Here is a 19,816-nt window from a genome sequence, read left to right as displayed (position 1 = left end):
TATAAAGTCACTAAAATATATGCTGTACAATAATTCCACCCTGGAAAATGAAATCATTCGAAAGAGATTATTAAAAGCCCCAAATTATAATGACATTCATATCTGTGATCAGTGGATGTAAAACTCTGACCACAACTGTAGACACAGACAAGGCATTTAAATGTGTAATCCTTCATTTCCAAGAGTTAATGGACAGATTTAAGATTTGAACATAAATTATAAGATAGATTTATACATTTGGGGCGTAGCTAATACATTTCCCCCTCTCATAAATCAATTTTATTTTATTGACTATTAAATGAAGATCAGAAAGCCCAGTGGCTTCTGGTAATCTTACAAATCCCAAAATATAAATTTTACCATGACGTGAAAGAGAGGAGATCACCAATTACTCACTTTCGAGGTTAAATCTATATCGCTGAGACTAAATCTCTTCAATGAGTGCTTAAGGTGTTACTTACTATTTCTCTGTTACTTTAGTGAAGGATTTCAAGATAGAAGACAGCAGTAACAACAACGAGAAGCATTTTAACTCCATAAGACGTCCTTATGGAGTTAAAATCTTGAAAACCAATTCAAAATATCCAGGAAATGTTTAGAAATCACAGGCGTATTTAGCTTCGTTCCTGACACCAACTACAAAACCATTCTGAAAGCGAGAACTAAGTATGTGTAAACCAAAATGTCTCATGGAACTACTCTAAATGTTTGGCATGCACAGCGCAAATTTATTTAGAATCATAAAACCCAAAGACACAGAGAGTGAAAACAGAAATAAATGAGCAACAACTGTTAATGGAATTACAAGTGTATTGAAAATATTGTGAATTTATTTCAGATTTTTAATACAGTAGACATTATCAGACTGAAAACAGCTCGACCCCTCTCTCTCCTCATTAGGAAAACGCTGCTTTTGGTGCTCTGGCCAGCCGGCGTTGTTGTAATAGTATATAATGCCATCTGTTTTGGTAAGTGCTCTAATGATGTCCTCACGACAGCACCTTTGTTTTAAGTTTTTATGCCGAGATGCTGTGATGAGTTGAGAGAAGCTGGCACCATCCATCTATCAGGGCCCAAGTTAAAGCTAAAGTGCGAGACCTTTGGATAGTAATTAATTTACATTCACGGAGCTGGGTAAGCCGAATGGATAAATCTGTTTAGTCAAATTAAAGGATTAAATATCAAATATAGCATTAGCTCAGGAAGCCCAAACAAGATGATCCACTGATATACATCTAACTTACAAATACATGGATCTTAAAGCCAGTTTTCAGTTGCCGTCTCTACAACAAGCAACCTACTTCCACCCAGCTCCTTTTTCATACTTTTGCAATTGATGGGTGCTCCATTTTATACTGGGAGTCTTACTGCTGGTCTGCCTGCTTTCGGCTTTCACCACCCATGGCATAGCTACAATGACAAAGCAATGGTGGAAAACCCTATGAAAGCCAATGCGTTCATGGGCAGGATCACAATCTCAAAAAAAGGAAGAAGTGATCAACGGCTAGGGCAACACAGATCGCCACAACTGCTCTCACGGCCATAAAAGGGAAGCAAAAGTTTCGCACTGCAGCTTTAAACCTCACGATGTAACATTCTCGCCAGCTTTTCATTTTGTACCGGACTCTTTTACGCTTAAATCCTATCCTCCGTTTGCATGTACATTTCCTCAGTGTTGCCATGCTACGTTTGCCTAAAATTAAACATGATTTTAGGAGAAAAACAATGTTCCACTCAGTGTAAACACGGAACTCAGAAGTCAAATTTGTTTTGCGGTACTCGAGCATTTTTGACTCAACTGACAGGAAGCGAAGGAATGGATGCAAGTCATAAGGCATTAGGTTGATCCTGACTCTTAAGAACAAATGAACAATTGCTCCAGTTTTCAGATTTTTTTTAAAGATATATTTTTACAAGGCTGTCAGCCAAATATTGGAATGCAGAAATATTTTTATCAGGTTCGAACAATATTTTCTTTTGCTTTTTTTTTTGAAAGTCGATAAGAAAGAAAAAACAATTAAACACATAAATAATCTATGCATTCCACACATCAGAATCAAAGATTAACATGAACACTGATGCACCTAAAATTCTGAAATAACGACCTTTGTAGCACATCAAAGGGAAACCAGACCCTGTTCGGAAATCAACGCGGCGCCAACGGTTCTGATGATCCAAAGCGATGCAGCTCCACAGCACGTTACAAAAATAGACGCAGTTCTGCCTTCACAGTCACCGACACAACACCTCACTACAACACCTACTACAGTATATCGCCATGCATGGGTGACATGTTGTTTTGTAACGCCAGAACTGCCACATGACTGGCTGCTACACCTATCAGGGAGCTCTATGCTGCAGATGTTTAAGGACAAAATAGTCACACAAGTTGGATAAAATCAGTTAAGCAAAAAGCCGCTCATGCCACAATGTTAAAAAAAAAAACAACTCCAACAATCATGTTATGCAAAGAGGCGACTTAGTGTGCTCTAGTGGACCACAGAGATGGTTGTAAAAATGTTGTCATTTGACACGCTCTTGGCACTAATGATATATTCATCCAGCACCCAAAAACTCAGTGAAATTTTTTATCTTTCTAAGGTAAAGTTACAATTCTCATTAACTGCTTACGCTAAGCGGCAGTTTCATTCTAATGTTAAACAAATTCCCTATATTATCGCGAGAAAACTCCGTCCAATTATCGCACAGCTAATCTTTTTCAAAGTGCTTGAACTTTTCTCAATAGATATCCAGTGTAGATTTCTGCTAAAAGCAACCACAGTGTTGCACCCTGCAGGTTGTGTAAAGCTTTGGCCTACTGGTTGTCAGAATGCTCAGGCTAATAAGAAGGTCTGGGTTCCCTCAGTATTCTCTCATATTTCATTAAAGCAAGCATTTTATTTATTTATTTTTTTTTTTTTTTGCAAAAAGCAAAACAAACATGACCTCTCACCTCTTCATTTCAAATCTAAACTGCTCAGAAATTAAATCTATTTATGAGAACAGTTGAAAACTTGTTGTAAACTACAATAAAGGCAACACTCTTGAAGCAGTAATGTACCTTAACAGTTAAAATGTTACTCCATATTTAAGTGCTCCACTCCTTGTCAGTTTTGAAGAATAATTAATTCATACTTACATAAAAATGATCGGCTACATAACTGATCTTGCATGAAGAATGCACACCAAAAGTGGCAAAACAGCGGAAAATGGAGGTGACTTTTAAAATGCATCTAATTCAAATCTGAAACATCTTTTTTCTTTTCATCTTGAATAATTTGTTTAGTTACAGCTACAAAAACCACAAAAACAAGCAAAAATGTGGTCAAGGCCCTTATAAAGCTGACTTTAATCCTCAGAGAATGAGAAATGTATAGCTGTCAAAGGACTGTGGAATTTCTTCATATCGGTCGTTTTGCCTTGAAGCTGACCACAGTTTAGCGATCTTAGCCACTGCGGTCTCCGGTGCGCTGTATCCGGGCCAGGACTAGCTCACGGGACACCTTCTTGCGGTCTTTGGCCAGGCCCAAGAAACACATGAAGTCGATGAAACAAGTGGTAAGGTTCAACTTGCAGCCAAACTCGCTGGTTGCATAGTCATATGGGAACGTGTGGTGATAGTTGTGAAATCCCTCACCTGCAAAGCACAGGAAACAGGAATGAACGATTAAAAAAACATGTAAAACTGGATTTCAGTCAAAAGCCGTCTTTGCAACGCGTTCCATGTTTTCAGTTTTCAGTCTTTAAAAGAAAAAGAAGATTCTTCAACTGTTTCACTGCTGGGATCTGTGTTTACAGGTAGCCTGTGGTGTTGTCACAGGTTTTGGGTGGTTCGATACCACTGGCTGTGATGTCATTACTGCTGCTCCCACCTGTCTGCTTTTCCCACCTGTAAAGTCACCTGAGCCGCGCTTCCCTCCTTTCCATTCTCTAATCATTCCCTGCAGTATTTATAATCCCACCTCACCCACTTTTCAGATCGTCTCTGAGCTTTGTCGGTGTTTGCCTGCTTATGAGGTGTACTACAAACCAAAATAAAAGGGAAAAAAAAAAGGCTGTCAAACCAGAATTCTAATGTTTATAAGTTCGGTTTCATTCTTCTCCTGATGATATTCCCTAGATGCAAACCTGCTTCAGCCAAACCATGGTAATACCACACAACTAGAGAGTAAAGACGCAGTAGCACATAGGTCCTTTTTTAACTAATACTGCAGCCAGCAATTCTGAGCTTTGAAAACGTATTGATCTATTGAACAACCCGACCAATATATCAACCGCCGATCTATCAGCCAATATTTGCTATTTGGCTGATAAGGAAGAAGAAGGGACAAGGGGAAACACCCTTCAATCATGAGTGGTGATCTTACATAGTTTGTCCACCTGAAACTCAATTTCCCTGTTGGCTACAAACATAACCAGCTGATTAGAGCAGAGCTCAGTGTATAAACAAGAAATTTACAATTACATTTATTTCCGTTGTCATATTATCTTAGTAAATAACTAGACTAGGCCTATACTATACTAAAACTATACCTAAAAGCACATCTTCATCATCATGTTATCTCAAGCTGAAAGTTGGAAAGCTCTCATGTGCTGCTGCCAACGGTACACACTGAGAGACAGCGAAATAAATGTTTCAGCCAGCAGTGCTCTATTTTTATTCCTCCATGACCTTTTTGGCTCGAGTTTAGTAGGTAGTCCTTGATTAGCTAACGTTCCTTTTATAGCTGTATGCACAAAGCCTGATGAAGAAAGACTGGGTTACCCAAAAATGTTGATAACAGCGTTTTTTTATACCCTTTATCTTTATCTTATCCTATTTTAGTGTGTGTCCAGCCAGCTAATGCAACTAAAGCTTGGCCATGTGGACCTTGCCTAAAGGTTGTAGAACGTCTACAACCTTGTGAAACATTTTTCCCCCTGAAGAAAAACTTTTTTTGCAACCACGTAGCTTTGTAGTGATTTTGTGTCTTCCAGGCTTTGACTGTTAGGAGTTTATATGGTTTTATGCACATAAATTCTACATTTAAATTCTGATAAATTCTTTATGAAAAACTGATCAAGAGATTGGCATTGGCCTTGTTCACCAATATAAAATGATAGTCAGTGTCGGACAGCTAACTGCTGCATTAATTCAGTTTTGCACTGACTAATTGTTTGAACCTGGTGTGACGAGCTGACAGCTTTTAAAACTGTTCAGTTATTTAAAGGAAAAGGAATACTACAAAAAAAATATTGGAATCGACTAAAATGCTTTAAATGTTAATATCATCCGAGAATTGCACAGCAGTTGCATCCCTAAAATAAACAATTCAGAAGCAACTGCAGGAACAATGACAGACTGTGGTGGTATATTGGTGACATCGTGTGATGTTCCCTAACAAAAGATGACTTTCTTCCCTGCATAATCATTACCAAAGATACAGCTGCTAAATTGTGCCTCTTCTAAAACTAGACTTAACTTGCTATGGGGTGAATAGCTGGGTGCCATCTTAGAATATCCAGCTCTTTTGATATATCTATCGGGTGCTCTTTGTCACTGCACTGCTGACTCCTACTGGTTGAACAAGGTGCATGCATAGTGAGGGGAGGAGGTGGACAAAGTGGTAATCAGGTAAAAATCGTTAATAAAATAGGTTCAAATCAAGTATGTACTTTTTGTTTTTAAACATTTTATCCACCATTTAGCACATCTGGTAAATAAAATGTTTACATGGGCCTGTAAAAGTCATTCCTTTTGTTTTAGTTCAATTCAGTCCAATTCAAGTTCGTTTATATAGCGCGAAATCACAGCAACAGCCGCCTCACGGCACTTTATACTGCAAGGTAACGACCCTGCAGTATTAAGGAGGCATTCCCAACAATCGGAAGATCCCCTATGAGCAAGCTGTCGGCGACGGTGGGAAGGAAAAACTCGCTTTTAACAGGAAACCTCCAGAAGAACCAGGGAGAAACAGGGAGCCACGTGCCACGACCGTTTGCGAGGTGAGGGGACAGAGAAAAGAAAAAAGAGAAAGCATAGGAAGACAGGGCAAAACAGAAACTATAGGGGAGAGAGAGATGATAATCACTGGTTAGCAAATTTGTTTAAGCATAATTGGATGATTTGACTTTTACTGCACTGAACGCTTGACGCAACTGTGCAGTCAAATAAAAGCAAAACGAGGGCATGTATCATGTACAATGTAATTACATTTGCTCTGAAGGTGACGCTATACCGAAGTAACAAACTTACATTAAAAATCTGGCTTTTCTTCTTCAATTTTACTTAAAAAATACTTAAAAATATCCCTATACAAGCATTCGCTGTCCTGTGCTGTACATTCTGGTGTGTAATTTCTGCCATGAGCATGTGTTGGGGTGTTGTTCATACCTATAGCACTGAAAGTGACAAACTTGTTCTCTCTGGGGTTGATGTTCTTGTCATAGGGCCTGTTTCCCCACATGTGGGCAGCGCTGTTGACCAGCCAGGTAGCGTTCAGCACCAAGGTGTACCTAAGCAGAGTTGGGACGAAGTAGGCCACCCACAGAGACTCCCCCCACAGGTACCAAGGCACGATTGTTGGGATAATAAAGCACATGACCAGCACGGAGAGCTTGTAATACCTGTTGAGGAGATAGCGAGAGTAGGTATCAGCAAAAAACAAATTATTTAAATACAAAAACTCTGTTTGCCAGATAAGAAAATGCTCACTTTTTTTCCCTTTATTTCCACTTGACCTATTTTCCATTTAGGCCTGCTCTCCGTGAATCTTACGTTAGTAATTGTCATCTTGTTAAACCAGAATGACTAACACAGCTTGCCATTATGAAAACATCTCCACAGCAGTACTCTAACATTTACTTATATTTATAGAAACTGCAACACTACTGTCTTGCTATTTGCACCCATTGCACTTTGTTTTTTTTAGCAACTAGATGCAGTGTGAAGTCTGAACCTTAATCATGCCACTTACTTCCTCTGAAACATGACAACTTTGTCTGTTAGCAGGTCGGTGAGCTCCAGCTTGCGTCCTTTCTCGATCACATCAGGGTGTTTGCGTACCAACAGCCAGCCGATATGAGAAAAGAAAAAGCCACGGACGGCATTGTGAGGGTCGGCGTCTGTTTCCGAGTATTTGTGGTGAACCCTGTGGTCTCGAGCCCATTCAAAGATATCATTCTGTGGTTTGGAATTAAGATCAAGATTATGCACACTGTTGACACAGCACGGTACTTATAGTGAAACAAAAGCTGCTATTATCTTGGCTCCAGGTCATAAGTGTGTGTTTGTATACTAAAAAGATGTGTCAGCAGAACAGTCATTTTTGCTTGCCTGAAATGCCATGGAGTTAGCTACACTGAGGAAAATCCTTAAAGGTAATGTAGCCTTGTAGGATCTGTGACTCCACAGGCGATGCGCTCCTGCAGTGACTCCTAACGCACTTATCAAAAAACAAAGTACAGCTGTGGAAAGAAACACATGGGCAAATTAGTTTGACCTACTTTTGTGCTCATGTCAACAGCACTTTGTTGCACAGATGCTGCACACTGCAGTGTTTGTGCATTATTTTCTGCACAATTGCACTGTTATTGTTAGGGCTGGGAAGAACATCCAGCAACAAGTGACAGATCACGAGACAGATGCGTTTCTGTTTTTTCCCCCCAAATAGCATAAATTGTTAAAGCACTAGAGTATTTGTTTACCACAATCTTTATCAATTTGATCCAAAAGGCTCTTTGGGATTTGATTAGATTTTGTGCACAATTTCCCTCAGGTCACCTGGTTAGCACTGGCCTGTCTGTTTCCCAAGGAGATTACAGTGTAAAGCTGTGTCCTTTACAGTGTAAAAGAAGCCAAATCTAATAATAAAAACATTTCATGGTTGAGTTCATGAAAGACTAAAAGCTAAAAGAGTTGTGACACAGCAGTGAAGAAACTGTATAAATAAAGTGCAGTTTATGCTAATTATCCAGCTATTCTTCATTTGTCTACTTGACCTTTATTTTTAAAAAAACTGACATTAAGGAGGCCAGTTTATTTTCCTGACAGCCCATCTTAAAGGTACGTGCTGTGACATGTAATCTCTGATGACTTTATTCCTGATCTATAATCCTCCATCTCCATGAAGGATGCTGGGAGGATCACAGATATATGCAGCCGCCTATTTGCATTCACCACCGGCGAGAAAAGCAGGGCGTGCTGCTGACATAACAGCTGTTGATTTGATAAAATATGATTTCCACTAAATAAGTAAACAAAACCAACATGCAAAAAAGGAGAAAAGGGGGTGTAACAGGCAATTTTCTTTTCGCACTTACACCAAAGCAAGGTCAAACGAGATGCTGAAGGTACGACGAACACGCCGTACAAGGCTCCTATGTGCAACAGAGTCATCAGTATGACATTTTTCCATACGATGATCCGGGGAGGTTTTGGGCCCTCTTTCTCTTTGTACGTGTGATCAAACGCGTCTTCTCTGGCGCTCTCTGGAAGAACATCCCCGTTGCTGGACTTGCGCTGCTGCTGCTTGTTCTCTAACGCCTCCGCCTCCGTCATTGTGGCAGCGGTGCTGTGATGCTGTGAGCGGCAAACAGAGGAGAGAAGTCAGTCGCCTCGGCGCTTTTTGTGTGTAATGGAGGCTGTTTTGTCAATATGTGCTGACTAGCCCCGGCAGGTTAGCTGCTTGCTGGCTGGCGCTGTCGGAGGATGAAGAGGAAGACGGTAGCGACGATGCTGACTTATAAAGCGGTAACGCGACGCTCCAACGCGCCAAAAAAAAACCCCTGATGAAACACCTGTGGGAGGGAAAATTTTTACTCAATAACTCACCGAAGATAGGCAGAAGGGCAGAAACGAGATAAACGGAGGACAGTCTGCTTGACCCAAAATTACAGTAACCCAGAAAAGGGAGAGTGATAGCTCCGCAATGAGAACTAGAACTCGTGGTGTGGCCGACCAATGAGCGCTCGCCTGTCGCCTCTTGCTCGGGCTCTGATTGGCTGTTTGTTTATCTGCTGTTCACCTTTTATTCATTCTCCCGTTTGCCAGATGTATATTTGCCACCTCTGGAGACTAGCCGATCTTGTTGCTGTCTAGACGTGCACAAACATTGAACAGTGTAACCGTTTTCCTTTTGAAATCAGGCGTGAAGTGAAACACAAGCACTGTGTTAATGATGCAAGTGGAACAAAACAAGTTACTGTACCCAAACCCCGGCAGTAGAGCCCCCTCCCCCCTGTCCTCCACCCACGTAGGAAAATAGGATGCTTCATCTGTTACGTCATCCCCATTCTCCGTCTATAGAAGTTTAATTGTGAGATACAAACTTTCAATGTGCCCAAAAATAGCATAAGCTGCTGAACACCAGAAAAAGTATTTTAGGCATGACGGGAAAAAAAACAACTGAGTCTCCATAAACACTGCAGAACAGGTCGAAAAGGCTGTTTACGTCACCCTGTGAAGAAGAGCTTTGACTCTGCTGCAAAATCAGAATCAGAATCAGAAAGGGTTTTATTGCCAAATGTTGAGCAGGTTTACAACATTAGGAAATTGCAGATACACACTGCATGGCCAAATTAAGGATCACACGGCCCATATTTACCCGGGCGAGGAGCAGAAAATGGATGGATGGTTGGACGGATGGATAAACACACCAATGGGTGTTCACCCTCTTGACCTACATTTGAAAAAAAAAATGGCAATCTGTCGCCATCTAATGGTGAAAATGGGGCAGCGCACGCAGCCGATACTGTTGATTTTCTGCAAACAGGGCTCACCTATTACTAAAATCTCCAATCCCCATGCACCAGCAGCAGACAAAAAAAATAGCACCACATTGATGAATGCATATCACCGACTGACTGATACATTTTTTTTTTCCTGCAGCATCTATCTGGCGTCATCATCAGGCGCCCGTATTTACTTCTGGTCCAGTTAGTTGCTGCTGATGCCTGCTGCGATGGAGGTAAACAGGGACGAAGCGGAGCGCTGCATTGACATTGCAGCGGCCGCCTTAACCAACCAACAGCCGGACAAGGCGCAGAGGTTCCTGGAGAAGGCGCAGAGGCTCTTCCCGACAGAGAAAGCCAAAGGTAAGTCAATATGGGGGGAAAGGGGGAGGGGGGCGCACATTCAGCTGCGAAGATGCGCATCATCACCTCCACAGCCTGCAGCATCACCTGCACTCCTCATGAGCAGCGCATGTAGCCAGGGCCTTTGATAGCACTTAAGCTAGCTGGTTCATTTATGCAGCTTCTGCGTTTTTTCTCATTCTTTTTTTTGTACGAATTTCACTTTAAAATGAAGTGTCTGCAGTGCTTTAATTTGCTTTTCTAACAGAAAGCTAAGCCTTTAATTTAGGTGAACAGGAGTGGACTGGGAGAAAGGCTAAATAAGTCCTAGATGTCCAAGATTACTACATGCTACTTTCCCATGATCATTTCAAAAAATATTTTTGACAACACAGGTATTATCCTTCTGAGCTCGCCAATCTACAAACCGGATTGCAAAAAAGTTGGGACACAAAACAAATTGTGAATAAAAACTGAATGCAATGATGTGGAGATGGCAAATGTCAATATTCTATTCAGAATAGAACGTAGATGACAGATCAAAAGTTTAATCCGAGAAAATGTATCATTTCAAAGGAAAAATATGTTGATTCAAAATTACACGGTGTCAACAAATCCCAAAAAAGTTGGGACAAGTAGCAATAAGAGGCTGGAAAAAGTCAACTTGAGCATAACGAAGAGCTGGAAGACCAATTAACACTAATTAGGTTAATTGGCAACATGATTGGGTATAAAAAGAGCTTCTCAGAGTGGCAGTGTCTCTCAGAAGCCAAGATGGGTAGAGGATCACCAATTCCCACAATGTTGTGCAGAAAGATAGTGGAGCAATATCAGAAAGGTGTTACCTGGCGAAAAATTGCAAAGACTTTGCAGTTATCATCATCAACTGTGCATAACATCATCCGAAGATTCAGAGAATCTGGAACAATCTCTGTGCGTAAGGGTCAAGGGCGTAAACCCATACTGGATGCCCGTGATCTCCGGGCCCTTAAACGACACTGCACCACAAACAGGAATGCTACTGTAAAGGAAATCACAGAATGGGCTCAGGAATACTTCCAGAAACCATTGTCAGTGAACACAATCCACCGTGCCATCCGCCGTTGCCAGCTGAAACTCTACAGTGCAAAGAAGAAGCCATTTCTAAGCAAGATCCACAAGCTCAGGCGTTTTCACTGGGCCAGGGATCATTTAAAATGGACTGTGGCAAAATGAAGACTGTTCTGTGGTCAGACGAGTCACGATTCGAAGCTCTTTTTGGAAATGTGGGACGCCATGTCATCCGGACCAAAGAGGACAACCCAAGTTGTTATCAACACTCAGTTCAGAAGCCTGCATCTCTGATGGTATGGGGTTGCATGAGTGCGTGTGGCATGGGCAGCTTGCATGTCTGGAAAGGCACCATCAACGCAGAAAAATATATTCAGGTTCTAGAACAACATATGCTCCCATCCAGACGTCATCTCTTTCAGGGAAGACCCTGCATTTTTCAACAAGATAATGCCAGACGACATTCTGCATCAATCACAACATCATGGCTGCGTAGGAGAAGGATCCGGGTACTGAAATGGCCAGTCTGCAGTCCAGATTTTTCACCTATAGAGAACATTTGGCGCATCATAAAGAGGAAGATGCGACAAAGAAGGCCCAAGACAATTGAACAGTTAGAGGCCTGTATTAGACAAGAATGGGAGAGCATTCCTATTTCTAAACTTGAGAAACTGGTCTCCTCGGTCCCCAGACGTCTGTTGAGTGTTGTAAGAAGAAGGGGAGATGCCACACAGTGGTGAAAATGGCCTTGTCCCAACTTTTTAGGGATTGGTTGACACCATGACATTTCACCATATTTTTCCCTTAAAATTATACATTTTCTCAGTTTCAACTTTTGTTCCGTGATTTATGTTCTATTCTGAATAAAATATTGACATTTGCCATCTCCACATCGTTGCATTCAGTTTTTATTCACAATTTGTTTTGTGTCCCAACTTTTTTGGAATCTGGTTTGTAGCTCAATACTAAATAAATACAGAAATACAACATTCAGCTGAATAAAAACAGAAAAGTGATCAATATAGCCACACATGCAAACAAATGTACTATATTTATTGGTGTGAAAAAGTTTGTCTTTTTCTTGTTTTTGTGTTTTTGTATTTTTTTTGTACATTTGTGCCACTTACATGCTTCAGATCATCAAACAAAATTCTCTGATAATTGAGTACTTCTTGGAGTACCAATAGTACTCCAAGAGCACATCAATGGCTCATCCAGAAGGTCACAAAATTCTGTGGACTGATGAGACAAAAGCTGAACTTTATAGAAAGGTTGAGTGCCTTTGCATCTGGCATAAAACACACAGCATTTCATAAAAAGAACATCAGACCAGCGATCGGTTCCTGCGTTGAAGCTCAATCGCACAAAGTAACTGAAAAGCAACCAGCAAGTCCACCTTTAAATAAAAACCAAATGAAGGTTTTGGGTTGGCCTAGTCAAAGTCTGGAGTTAAATTCTATTCAGATACTTTAGGATGACCTTAAACAGACCATTCATACTGAAACAATTCTGCCAAGAACAGTGGGCCAAAATTCCTCCAGAGTGATGTGAAAGATTCATTGTGAGTTATCCCAAATGCTTGATGCCAGTTCTTGCTGCCGTGGATGGCACAACCAGTTATTAGGTTTAAGGGGCAATAACTTTTTCCCACGGGGCAGGTAGGTTGGTTAGTTTTTTCACTTAATAAATGAAATCCTGATATAAAAACTGCACTTTGTATTATATTTGAGTTATCCATGTCTAACATTAAGTTTTCTTTGATTCTCAAACATAGAAGTGGGACAAATGTGCAAAACAAATATGACATTAGGAAGGATGCAAATACTTTTTTGCACCACTATACATGGTGGCATGTGCTTGTGCCCAACTTTACCTCTTCTTAGATTCCTGTGGACACCCACATACACCCCAGATACGCCTTAGACCATGACCCACCTCACATATAAATATAAAACCTGTTAAAACTGCAGCCACAGCATATCTGAAAATAAAATAAAATAAATAAAGCTGCAACAAGCAGACAGATCCTCCAACAAAAACTATATTTAGTTTAATGATTTTCAAACATAGCTATAGTTGTATACTCTGCCCCCAAGAAGCTCTTATAATACCATTGAACTTGATTGCTTGGTAGCTTTACATCTGCTTGATGACATGGATAGTCCCACTATCGAACATTTTGTGTTTTTAACTGCTGTTGAGTACTTGATAGAATATCTTTGAACATATCTTCTAGTATTGCTGGATGTAATAGCAAAGAATGGATTTACACCCAGACAAGATATCCATTCAGACTTCAGCGGGGTGTCGGAGCCTCGACAACGGCAGAACATAAAGGAGAACGCCAGACCTGAAGAAAAGCCTGCAGAGTCTTCAAAATCCTACATGGCTGATCAGCTAGAAGCTGTGAGGAGGTACGTAAGACTGCTGATTACATAAACATACTGTTGGTTAAAATAAACTCCTTGATGGGTATATTGACTGCAATTGTGATTGAAATTTGTAATCATGTGCTCTCTGCACAGGATAAAACAATGTAAAGACTTTTACGAAATTCTCGGGGTGTCGAAAGATGCCTCAGAGGATGAACTGAAGAGATCATATAGAAAACTTGCTTTGAAATTCCATCCAGATAAGAACAGCGCTCCTGGGGCAACAGAGGCGTTTAAAGGTAAGACGGTGATTAAACTCATCCAAGGTTCATATAGCACTTACAGAAAGCAACTTATAGCAGCTTCATGTTCTAACTTTCCAACAGCTATTGGCAGCGCGTACGCTGTTCTGAGCAATGTTAACAAAAGGAGACAGTACGATCAGTGTGAGGAAGGGAGAAGACATCCTTCCAGACACGGCCCAGACAATGGAAACTTTGAGCCAGATATTTCACCTGAAGAGCTCTTTAATATGTTCTTTGGAGGAGGTTATCCATCAAGTTAGTCTCATAGTTTGGTGTTTCCATATAATGCATGTGAGACGGAGTATTTTAATTGCAAATATATATTTCTGTGGTGCGTTTTTTATGTGCTAAATGTGTTAAATCAATCTAGGCCATGCTCACGTATACAATAATGGGCGGATGCGTTACCAAAGGCGGGAGAGAAGAGAGCGACAGCAAGATGTAAGTTTGATACTTAAAAAGCTAAACTGTAACTGTATAGAGTTGTTTATGTTTTGCCTGCAGGGGGAGACATTTAGTCATCTGCCATTTTACAAGCTGAGGCTTCTCTCAGAGACTGTGTGTGTTTGTTTGTAATGTGTTTTTTCCACAGGGAGGTCTCGCCCTCTTTGTGCAAGTCATGCCCATCCTCATCCTGGTTATTGTGTCAGCTCTCAGTCAAATAATGGTCAACAGCCCCTCCTACAGCCTCAGCTTCAGGCCGTGAGTGTGATCCTTGTAACACAAGAATCTAAAGTAACACAACTAACTGTTGTTCTGCAAAACTGCGAGGGACTTAGACAAAAGATTATCTCTATGTTAGCAGAATCCAACCCAGGTTTTTTTCACGGTACTTCTGCTTTCACTCGATCTTTGCATAAGCTGGGTGGTTGTGTTAGATTTGCCTTCACAGTATTGGCGGTTGTTTCTCCTCGTATTAATTTGCTGCTACCTCTGTTAGTTCCAATTAATCACAGAGCTCCTCTTGTTTGTGCTGCTGTCATGTGTCTTGTCCCGTTCCCAGTACACTGCCTTTGTGTGTTCAGATATACGCCTGCAGTTTCGGGCCCTGCTTTAAACCATTGTCAGCAGTGACTCATGTTAAGACAGACAGATGGTGCAAGATCTGTGCTGCATTCTGTCATATGATAACACTCCCACACTCTGGCCTGTTGTCACGTAGGTCAGCAGGTTACTCACAGAAGAGGCTGACTGAGAACCTGAAGGTGCCATATTATGTGGGGGAGCAGTTCTCCAAAGAGTTCACTGGTGTGAATCTGAAAAATCTGGAGCGGACGGTGGAGGATGATTATATTTCCAACCTTCGCAACAACTGCTGGAAAGAGAAACAGCAAAGTATGACAATAAATGATTCTTATATCTGAATTTAAGCATGAGTATTGGTGTGATTGTCAGTGTCATTATCAGTGCTGAGATCATTTTTTAATTGTGTGTGTGTGTTTGTTTTTTACAGAGGAAGGAATGCTATACAGAGCTCGCTATTTTGGGGACAGCGATCTATACCAAAGAGCACAGAGGGCTCGCACACCAAGCTGCGCCAAGTTGTCCGAGATCACAGCTTCTTTACATGGATGAAAATGCTTTCATGATTCAAAGCAAGTTCTTCAAACTCTGAATATTTTCTCATTTTGGCACCAGGGATGGGGCAAAAATATTGACATTCCAATATATAGCATTGATTCCCCTTGATTAACTTAGGGTTGCAGGAGGGCTGAAGCCTATCCCAGCTGGCATGGGGCTAAAGACTGAATACACAACCAGACAGACAGCCCATCAGAAGGCTTTCCGCTTGGTTATCCTCTGTTTTCTCAATACCATATTTGGCTTCAGTATGTCAATACTTGTATCATGCAAGCACATCAGACCAATTTTACTTACCAGAATCACAGCTTCATGACACTTGAACCTCTAAAAAGAATGGTGGTAAAGTCAACAAAAGTCAACCAGCTTGCTGTGAAGACGTTTTGAAAGAGGCTTTTTTTTTTTTCTTGTCTCCAGGTTTCCAGAATCACTACAAAAGATTACCAGTAATTTATTAAGATGCATTTCTACAATCTGGAGGCTGAAGATGACTCAACAAGGAGCAGACCAGCACCACTCGTCACCAAACAGATCACACAAACTAACTCAAACAATTTCTGTGGAAGTCTAGTATGTGGTAAAAAGATATAGCGTTAATATAGTGTTTTAGAATGGAAATGGTACTTAAAATAGCTTGCTATCCTCAAAAAATGTGGGTTTGAAAAACTTTAGGTTACTTGCGCAACTCTGGTTCTCAGAAAAGCATTCGTTTCGATCGCTCACTATGCGATGCTCCTCCTTGGGTATTCCTCAGAAATATTTATTTCATTATGCCAATTCTGATTGGCTGATGATCGTAACAAACATGTCATTCAGAACCAACCACCCTTAAGTAGCTTGCACAAATAAGCTATGTTTATTCAAGATAAGCTAGGCAGCTAGCACCCAGTGAGCTAACACTCCTAAATGAATTCTTTTGTTTGTGTATTTTTCCATTACAAAAAATACCATAGTATAAAAACGAAACTATTTTTTTGTGGGGACTGTTACATCTATTTTATTTATAGCCTATAGCACATTTAAACAACAGAAGTTGACCCAAAGTATTTAAGAGATAGGCACATATACCAAAAACCCTGTTACATGAAATACATGAAAAACTGGAAGTTGTGTTGACAAATTATTGTGGAAAATAAAAATCATAGTGATTTGTGGTCATGAAAACATGTTTAGAATTTGCTAATTTGATGAGGATGTAATCACCAATCAATTAGGATTGGCATAATGGTTCTGAGTACACAGGGAGGCGCATTCCATGTCTAAACGTCAAAACGGATACTAAGAATGAGAACCTCCAAGCACTAAAGAAAGAACATAAAGAACACTTTATATTTGTTTTGGGGGGAATGGTATGAAAACAGACCATACTTAAGTTATATGTAGTCATATGGATGTTATTTATGTAGCAATATAACAGATGCCACATTGAATGCCACCTTGATTTTATGCTGTAATTCAATGGAGAAAAGTTTGAGGGGTTTTGATTTTAGATGCACATTCTCAGACTATGCAGTAGTAATCTAATACGTCAAATGTCTAGGCTTTTTAGACACTTGAACACCTGAAATTTGTCTTCTTCTGCTGTGTGTGAGATAGCCACTAGGACATGTCCCTGTCACTTTACCTCCTTTAAATGTATTAAGGGCAAACATGTAGTACAACTTCACAATAAATGCCATGAGAATGAGACGTGGCGATCCACAAAATCAGACTTTAACCAGTTCAAGTTGGGAACTGTCACGTCTCTACTCAATCTGTCGGAAAAAGCCATTTTTTGTCTCACTTTTTAAGTTTATAGTATGCTACTTATTCTTTGTATTATTTCTTGGAGAAATAGATTATAAAGAGAGGATAAGAAAACCATACAGATCTTGTTCACTTCGTTTTTCCACCATGTTTTTAATTCTAGATGAAAATAAACATGGTTGCTCAAACGTGCTAAGTGTGACTCTCTGCTTTGAACAGAACAGGCACAGAATGGGAGATAAAAGCTCAGTCAGCGCATTTGGCATGTACAGTGTGCCGGCCGGCTGGCTTACAGAGACAGGGAACTAGAGACAAGGCGGCGTGCACGTTCAGCTCTTCAGTGACGTGCAAAATGTGCCTGGCAGGATGTGCAGCGTCACATTCTTTCAGCACAAACACACTCAGCTGTTTTTTTTGCAGACTGCAGATGCTGCACATCTGATTCATGACTTTGACTTCTTCAAATTTCACACTAGCTTTTTTTTAATGTGGCTTTAATGGCTGCCACATATTCCTGTCAGCTGTTCTGCATCGGAATACCGTTAACCACTGTACCTCACCGCACCAGCTGGTGTGCTCTAGTGTAGTTTGCGTTTGTAGATTTTGCAGACTGGGTTCACATATGCACGCACATTTGAAGACTTGATGTTCATTCGCTTTCTCTCATTCTTAGATCTCTCCTAACTCTGTCAGCGAAGTCAACTATGGATCATTTGGATATGAAAGATTGAATAAATAATAATAAGAAAAAACAAAATGTTAGAAAACAATAATTTATTTGCATTCGATAAAGGTACAAAAAAAAGTTCACTGAGTATTTGAATATCAACCGAAGCAGGACAGGGCTGCACAACACAAGATCAAGTTACATTTGTAATCTTAGCCGCGGCTTGCAAAAACAATGCACAAGGCAAGCAAGGGTAGGCCTTTCACACTTCACAAAGGTTACCAAATGTTCTCTTGGTGTACCACTTCATCAGGCTTTGTCCAATTCAATTAACTGTCATGTATAAAAAGAAAAAGAACACAATGAACTTCAATAATAACTATAACAATATAGCTAGCTGCCGTTGTTTAGTTTCAATAGAAACTGAGGTATGCACTTCCAATACTTGTAAATGCCATGTCACCAGATATAATATGATGGTTACATGTTGTCATTTTAAAATCTGAATGTCAGTGAGTGAGTATTAGGAGCACTGCCTGCTCCAGGTACCATAAAGTTCAGCCCCTTTACAGTGGGAACAGTAGACTACATCATGACAAAGTCCATCTGATACACTTCAGAATGCTTCATATACATGTAATTACAGTAATAGGCCCCTTTGTGAGCTTTTATTGTCCTCTTGTCAGCATCAAAGCACATCAGTGTTTGTATTACTTAACATTCCTCAATTAGAAGATCTTCAGAACTATACAGCTTCTTCTTGATCACACGGAAACCAGTGCTAAGTTTAATAGCTTGTCTCACTACTGGAGTAGAAGGCGACTTTGTGCTAAAGAGTCCTTGAATTTTAGGCCAAAGGCCGCCCGACTCTAGCCTCAACACCAGAGCGAGCTGAAATGTAGGGACAAGGTATGGGTCCACAGATAGCTGTCCCATGCTCTCACAAACATCCCCTTGCTCAACGCAGAGGTCAATGAGAGCCCCTCTTAAACCGCAGGGCTCACTAGCTGCCAGATGAAGGAGCTCTTGTCCAATGTGCTCCAGAAGTTTGTCTGGAATGAGCAGTTTTGTACATCTTAAGGCGCAATCTGTGTCTTTGGCTTCTCTCAGACTTCGTGCAATCAGGTCCACTACTTCTTTTAAGAGTGTCTCCTCCATTGGATCATAAAACAGGTCCTCATTGAAGGCACACAAGTCACTTGAGACATCTGAGCCTGTGTAAAAGCAAGAATGAGTTAGAACCTGAAACTTGCATACAGAAGAAAAGAATCATGAGATGTGAGATGCCTATGCAGCATTGCTTACCTGAGTCTGAGAGATCACTCCTGCTGCTATTGTTGGACCCTGACTCCATACTCCTGCTGCTGGCAGGTGTGCTGAAATCAGTCAGTCTTTGAACCAGTTTGCCCCAGGACAGCCTTCTGTCGCTGCTGTCCACTGGAGAAGGAGGTGAGCTGCCGATGTCAGTATATGCAAAGAGTTCAGGCATGGTTGTCCTCCCTGCAGTATCAGCTGCTTATGTGGTCAACTGTCACAGGAGAAACAAAGGCAACAGATGAGCACCCAACTACTGCCGTTAATTCCACGTTTAACGACTTAATTAAACATACATATCAGGCTTTTGAGGTATAGCTTTCTGCTAAAGATATGAACAATAAACATTTTCAAAAAGAACACCTTTTTAATTTGACTGCAGCTAGAAGCTGTTTCACTGTCAAAATTAGCTGTAAACTAGCAAAACCGGCAAATAAATTAATTGTACTTACTCGTTATTTAAATTCTGCGTGGTTCAAGGTCGCGGTGGATGTTTAAGATGCGTAGTTTTAACGGTTATTGTCTGCAATTTGTATATGGAAACTTCTTTCCTCTGCTCTTCCTCTCTTTCTCTCACCAGCTGCCAAGCTCTGCAGTCTGTCCTGCAACAATGTTTATATATGTGGGCTGCGAGGCCACGCCTGTCTCTCCCTAACCAGCCAATCAAAAAGAGAGGCACGACACCAGCGCTGCTTCTTGCCTGGTAACATGCCAGCAGAGAAGAAAGA

At 40.7% G+C, this 19,816-nt stretch overlaps 3 protein-coding genes across 3 annotated transcripts; 1 reads left to right on the top strand and 2 right to left on the bottom strand.

Moving 5' to 3' along the window:
- Nucleotides 1-2,364: 2,364 nt before the first annotated feature.
- Nucleotides 2,365-8,970, bottom strand: scd (stearoyl-CoA desaturase (delta-9-desaturase)). Its single transcript, XM_085416642.1, has 6 exons — nucleotides 8,813-8,970; nucleotides 8,302-8,560; nucleotides 7,316-7,446; nucleotides 6,957-7,162; nucleotides 6,374-6,606; nucleotides 2,365-3,637 (listed from the first exon to the last, which is right to left on the bottom strand). The coding sequence occupies exons 2-6, from the start codon at nucleotides 8,537-8,539 to the stop codon at nucleotides 3,447-3,449; spliced, it is 999 nt and encodes a 332-aa protein (XP_085272768.1). The 5' UTR covers nucleotides 8,540-8,560; nucleotides 8,813-8,970; the 3' UTR covers nucleotides 2,365-3,446.
- Nucleotides 8,971-9,762: 792 nt separating this feature from the next.
- On the top strand, nucleotides 9,763-17,423 carry dnajb12b (DnaJ heat shock protein family (Hsp40) member B12b). Its single transcript, XM_085416641.1, has 9 exons — nucleotides 9,763-10,074; nucleotides 13,340-13,517; nucleotides 13,629-13,774; nucleotides 13,862-14,035; nucleotides 14,151-14,221; nucleotides 14,373-14,482; nucleotides 14,943-15,115; nucleotides 15,234-15,375; nucleotides 15,779-17,423. Exons 1-8 carry the CDS (start codon nucleotides 9,930-9,932, stop codon nucleotides 15,353-15,355), a joined length of 1,119 nt encoding a protein of 372 aa, XP_085272767.1. The 5' UTR covers nucleotides 9,763-9,929; the 3' UTR covers nucleotides 15,356-15,375; nucleotides 15,779-17,423.
- A 452-nt stretch (nucleotides 17,424-17,875) lies between these two features.
- ddit4 (DNA-damage-inducible transcript 4) lies at nucleotides 17,876-19,671 on the bottom strand. Its single transcript, XM_085416639.1, has 3 exons — nucleotides 19,541-19,671; nucleotides 19,080-19,302; nucleotides 17,876-18,988 (listed from the first exon to the last, which is right to left on the bottom strand). Exons 2-3 carry the CDS (start codon nucleotides 19,261-19,263, stop codon nucleotides 18,489-18,491), a joined length of 684 nt encoding a protein of 227 aa, XP_085272765.1. The 5' UTR covers nucleotides 19,264-19,302; nucleotides 19,541-19,671; the 3' UTR covers nucleotides 17,876-18,488.
- Between the last annotated feature and the right edge of the window lie 145 nt (nucleotides 19,672-19,816).

Source organism: Rhamphochromis longiceps, linkage group LG8 (genome assembly GCF_057381845.1).
Source record: "Rhamphochromis longiceps isolate RC_006_pf linkage group LG8, R_longiceps_female_GT1.1, whole genome shotgun sequence".
Classification (NCBI taxonomy): domain Eukaryota; kingdom Metazoa; phylum Chordata; class Actinopteri; order Cichliformes; family Cichlidae; genus Rhamphochromis; species Rhamphochromis longiceps.
Note: the sequence above shows the minus strand (reverse complement) of the source record. Positions and strands in the feature narration are given on the sequence as shown.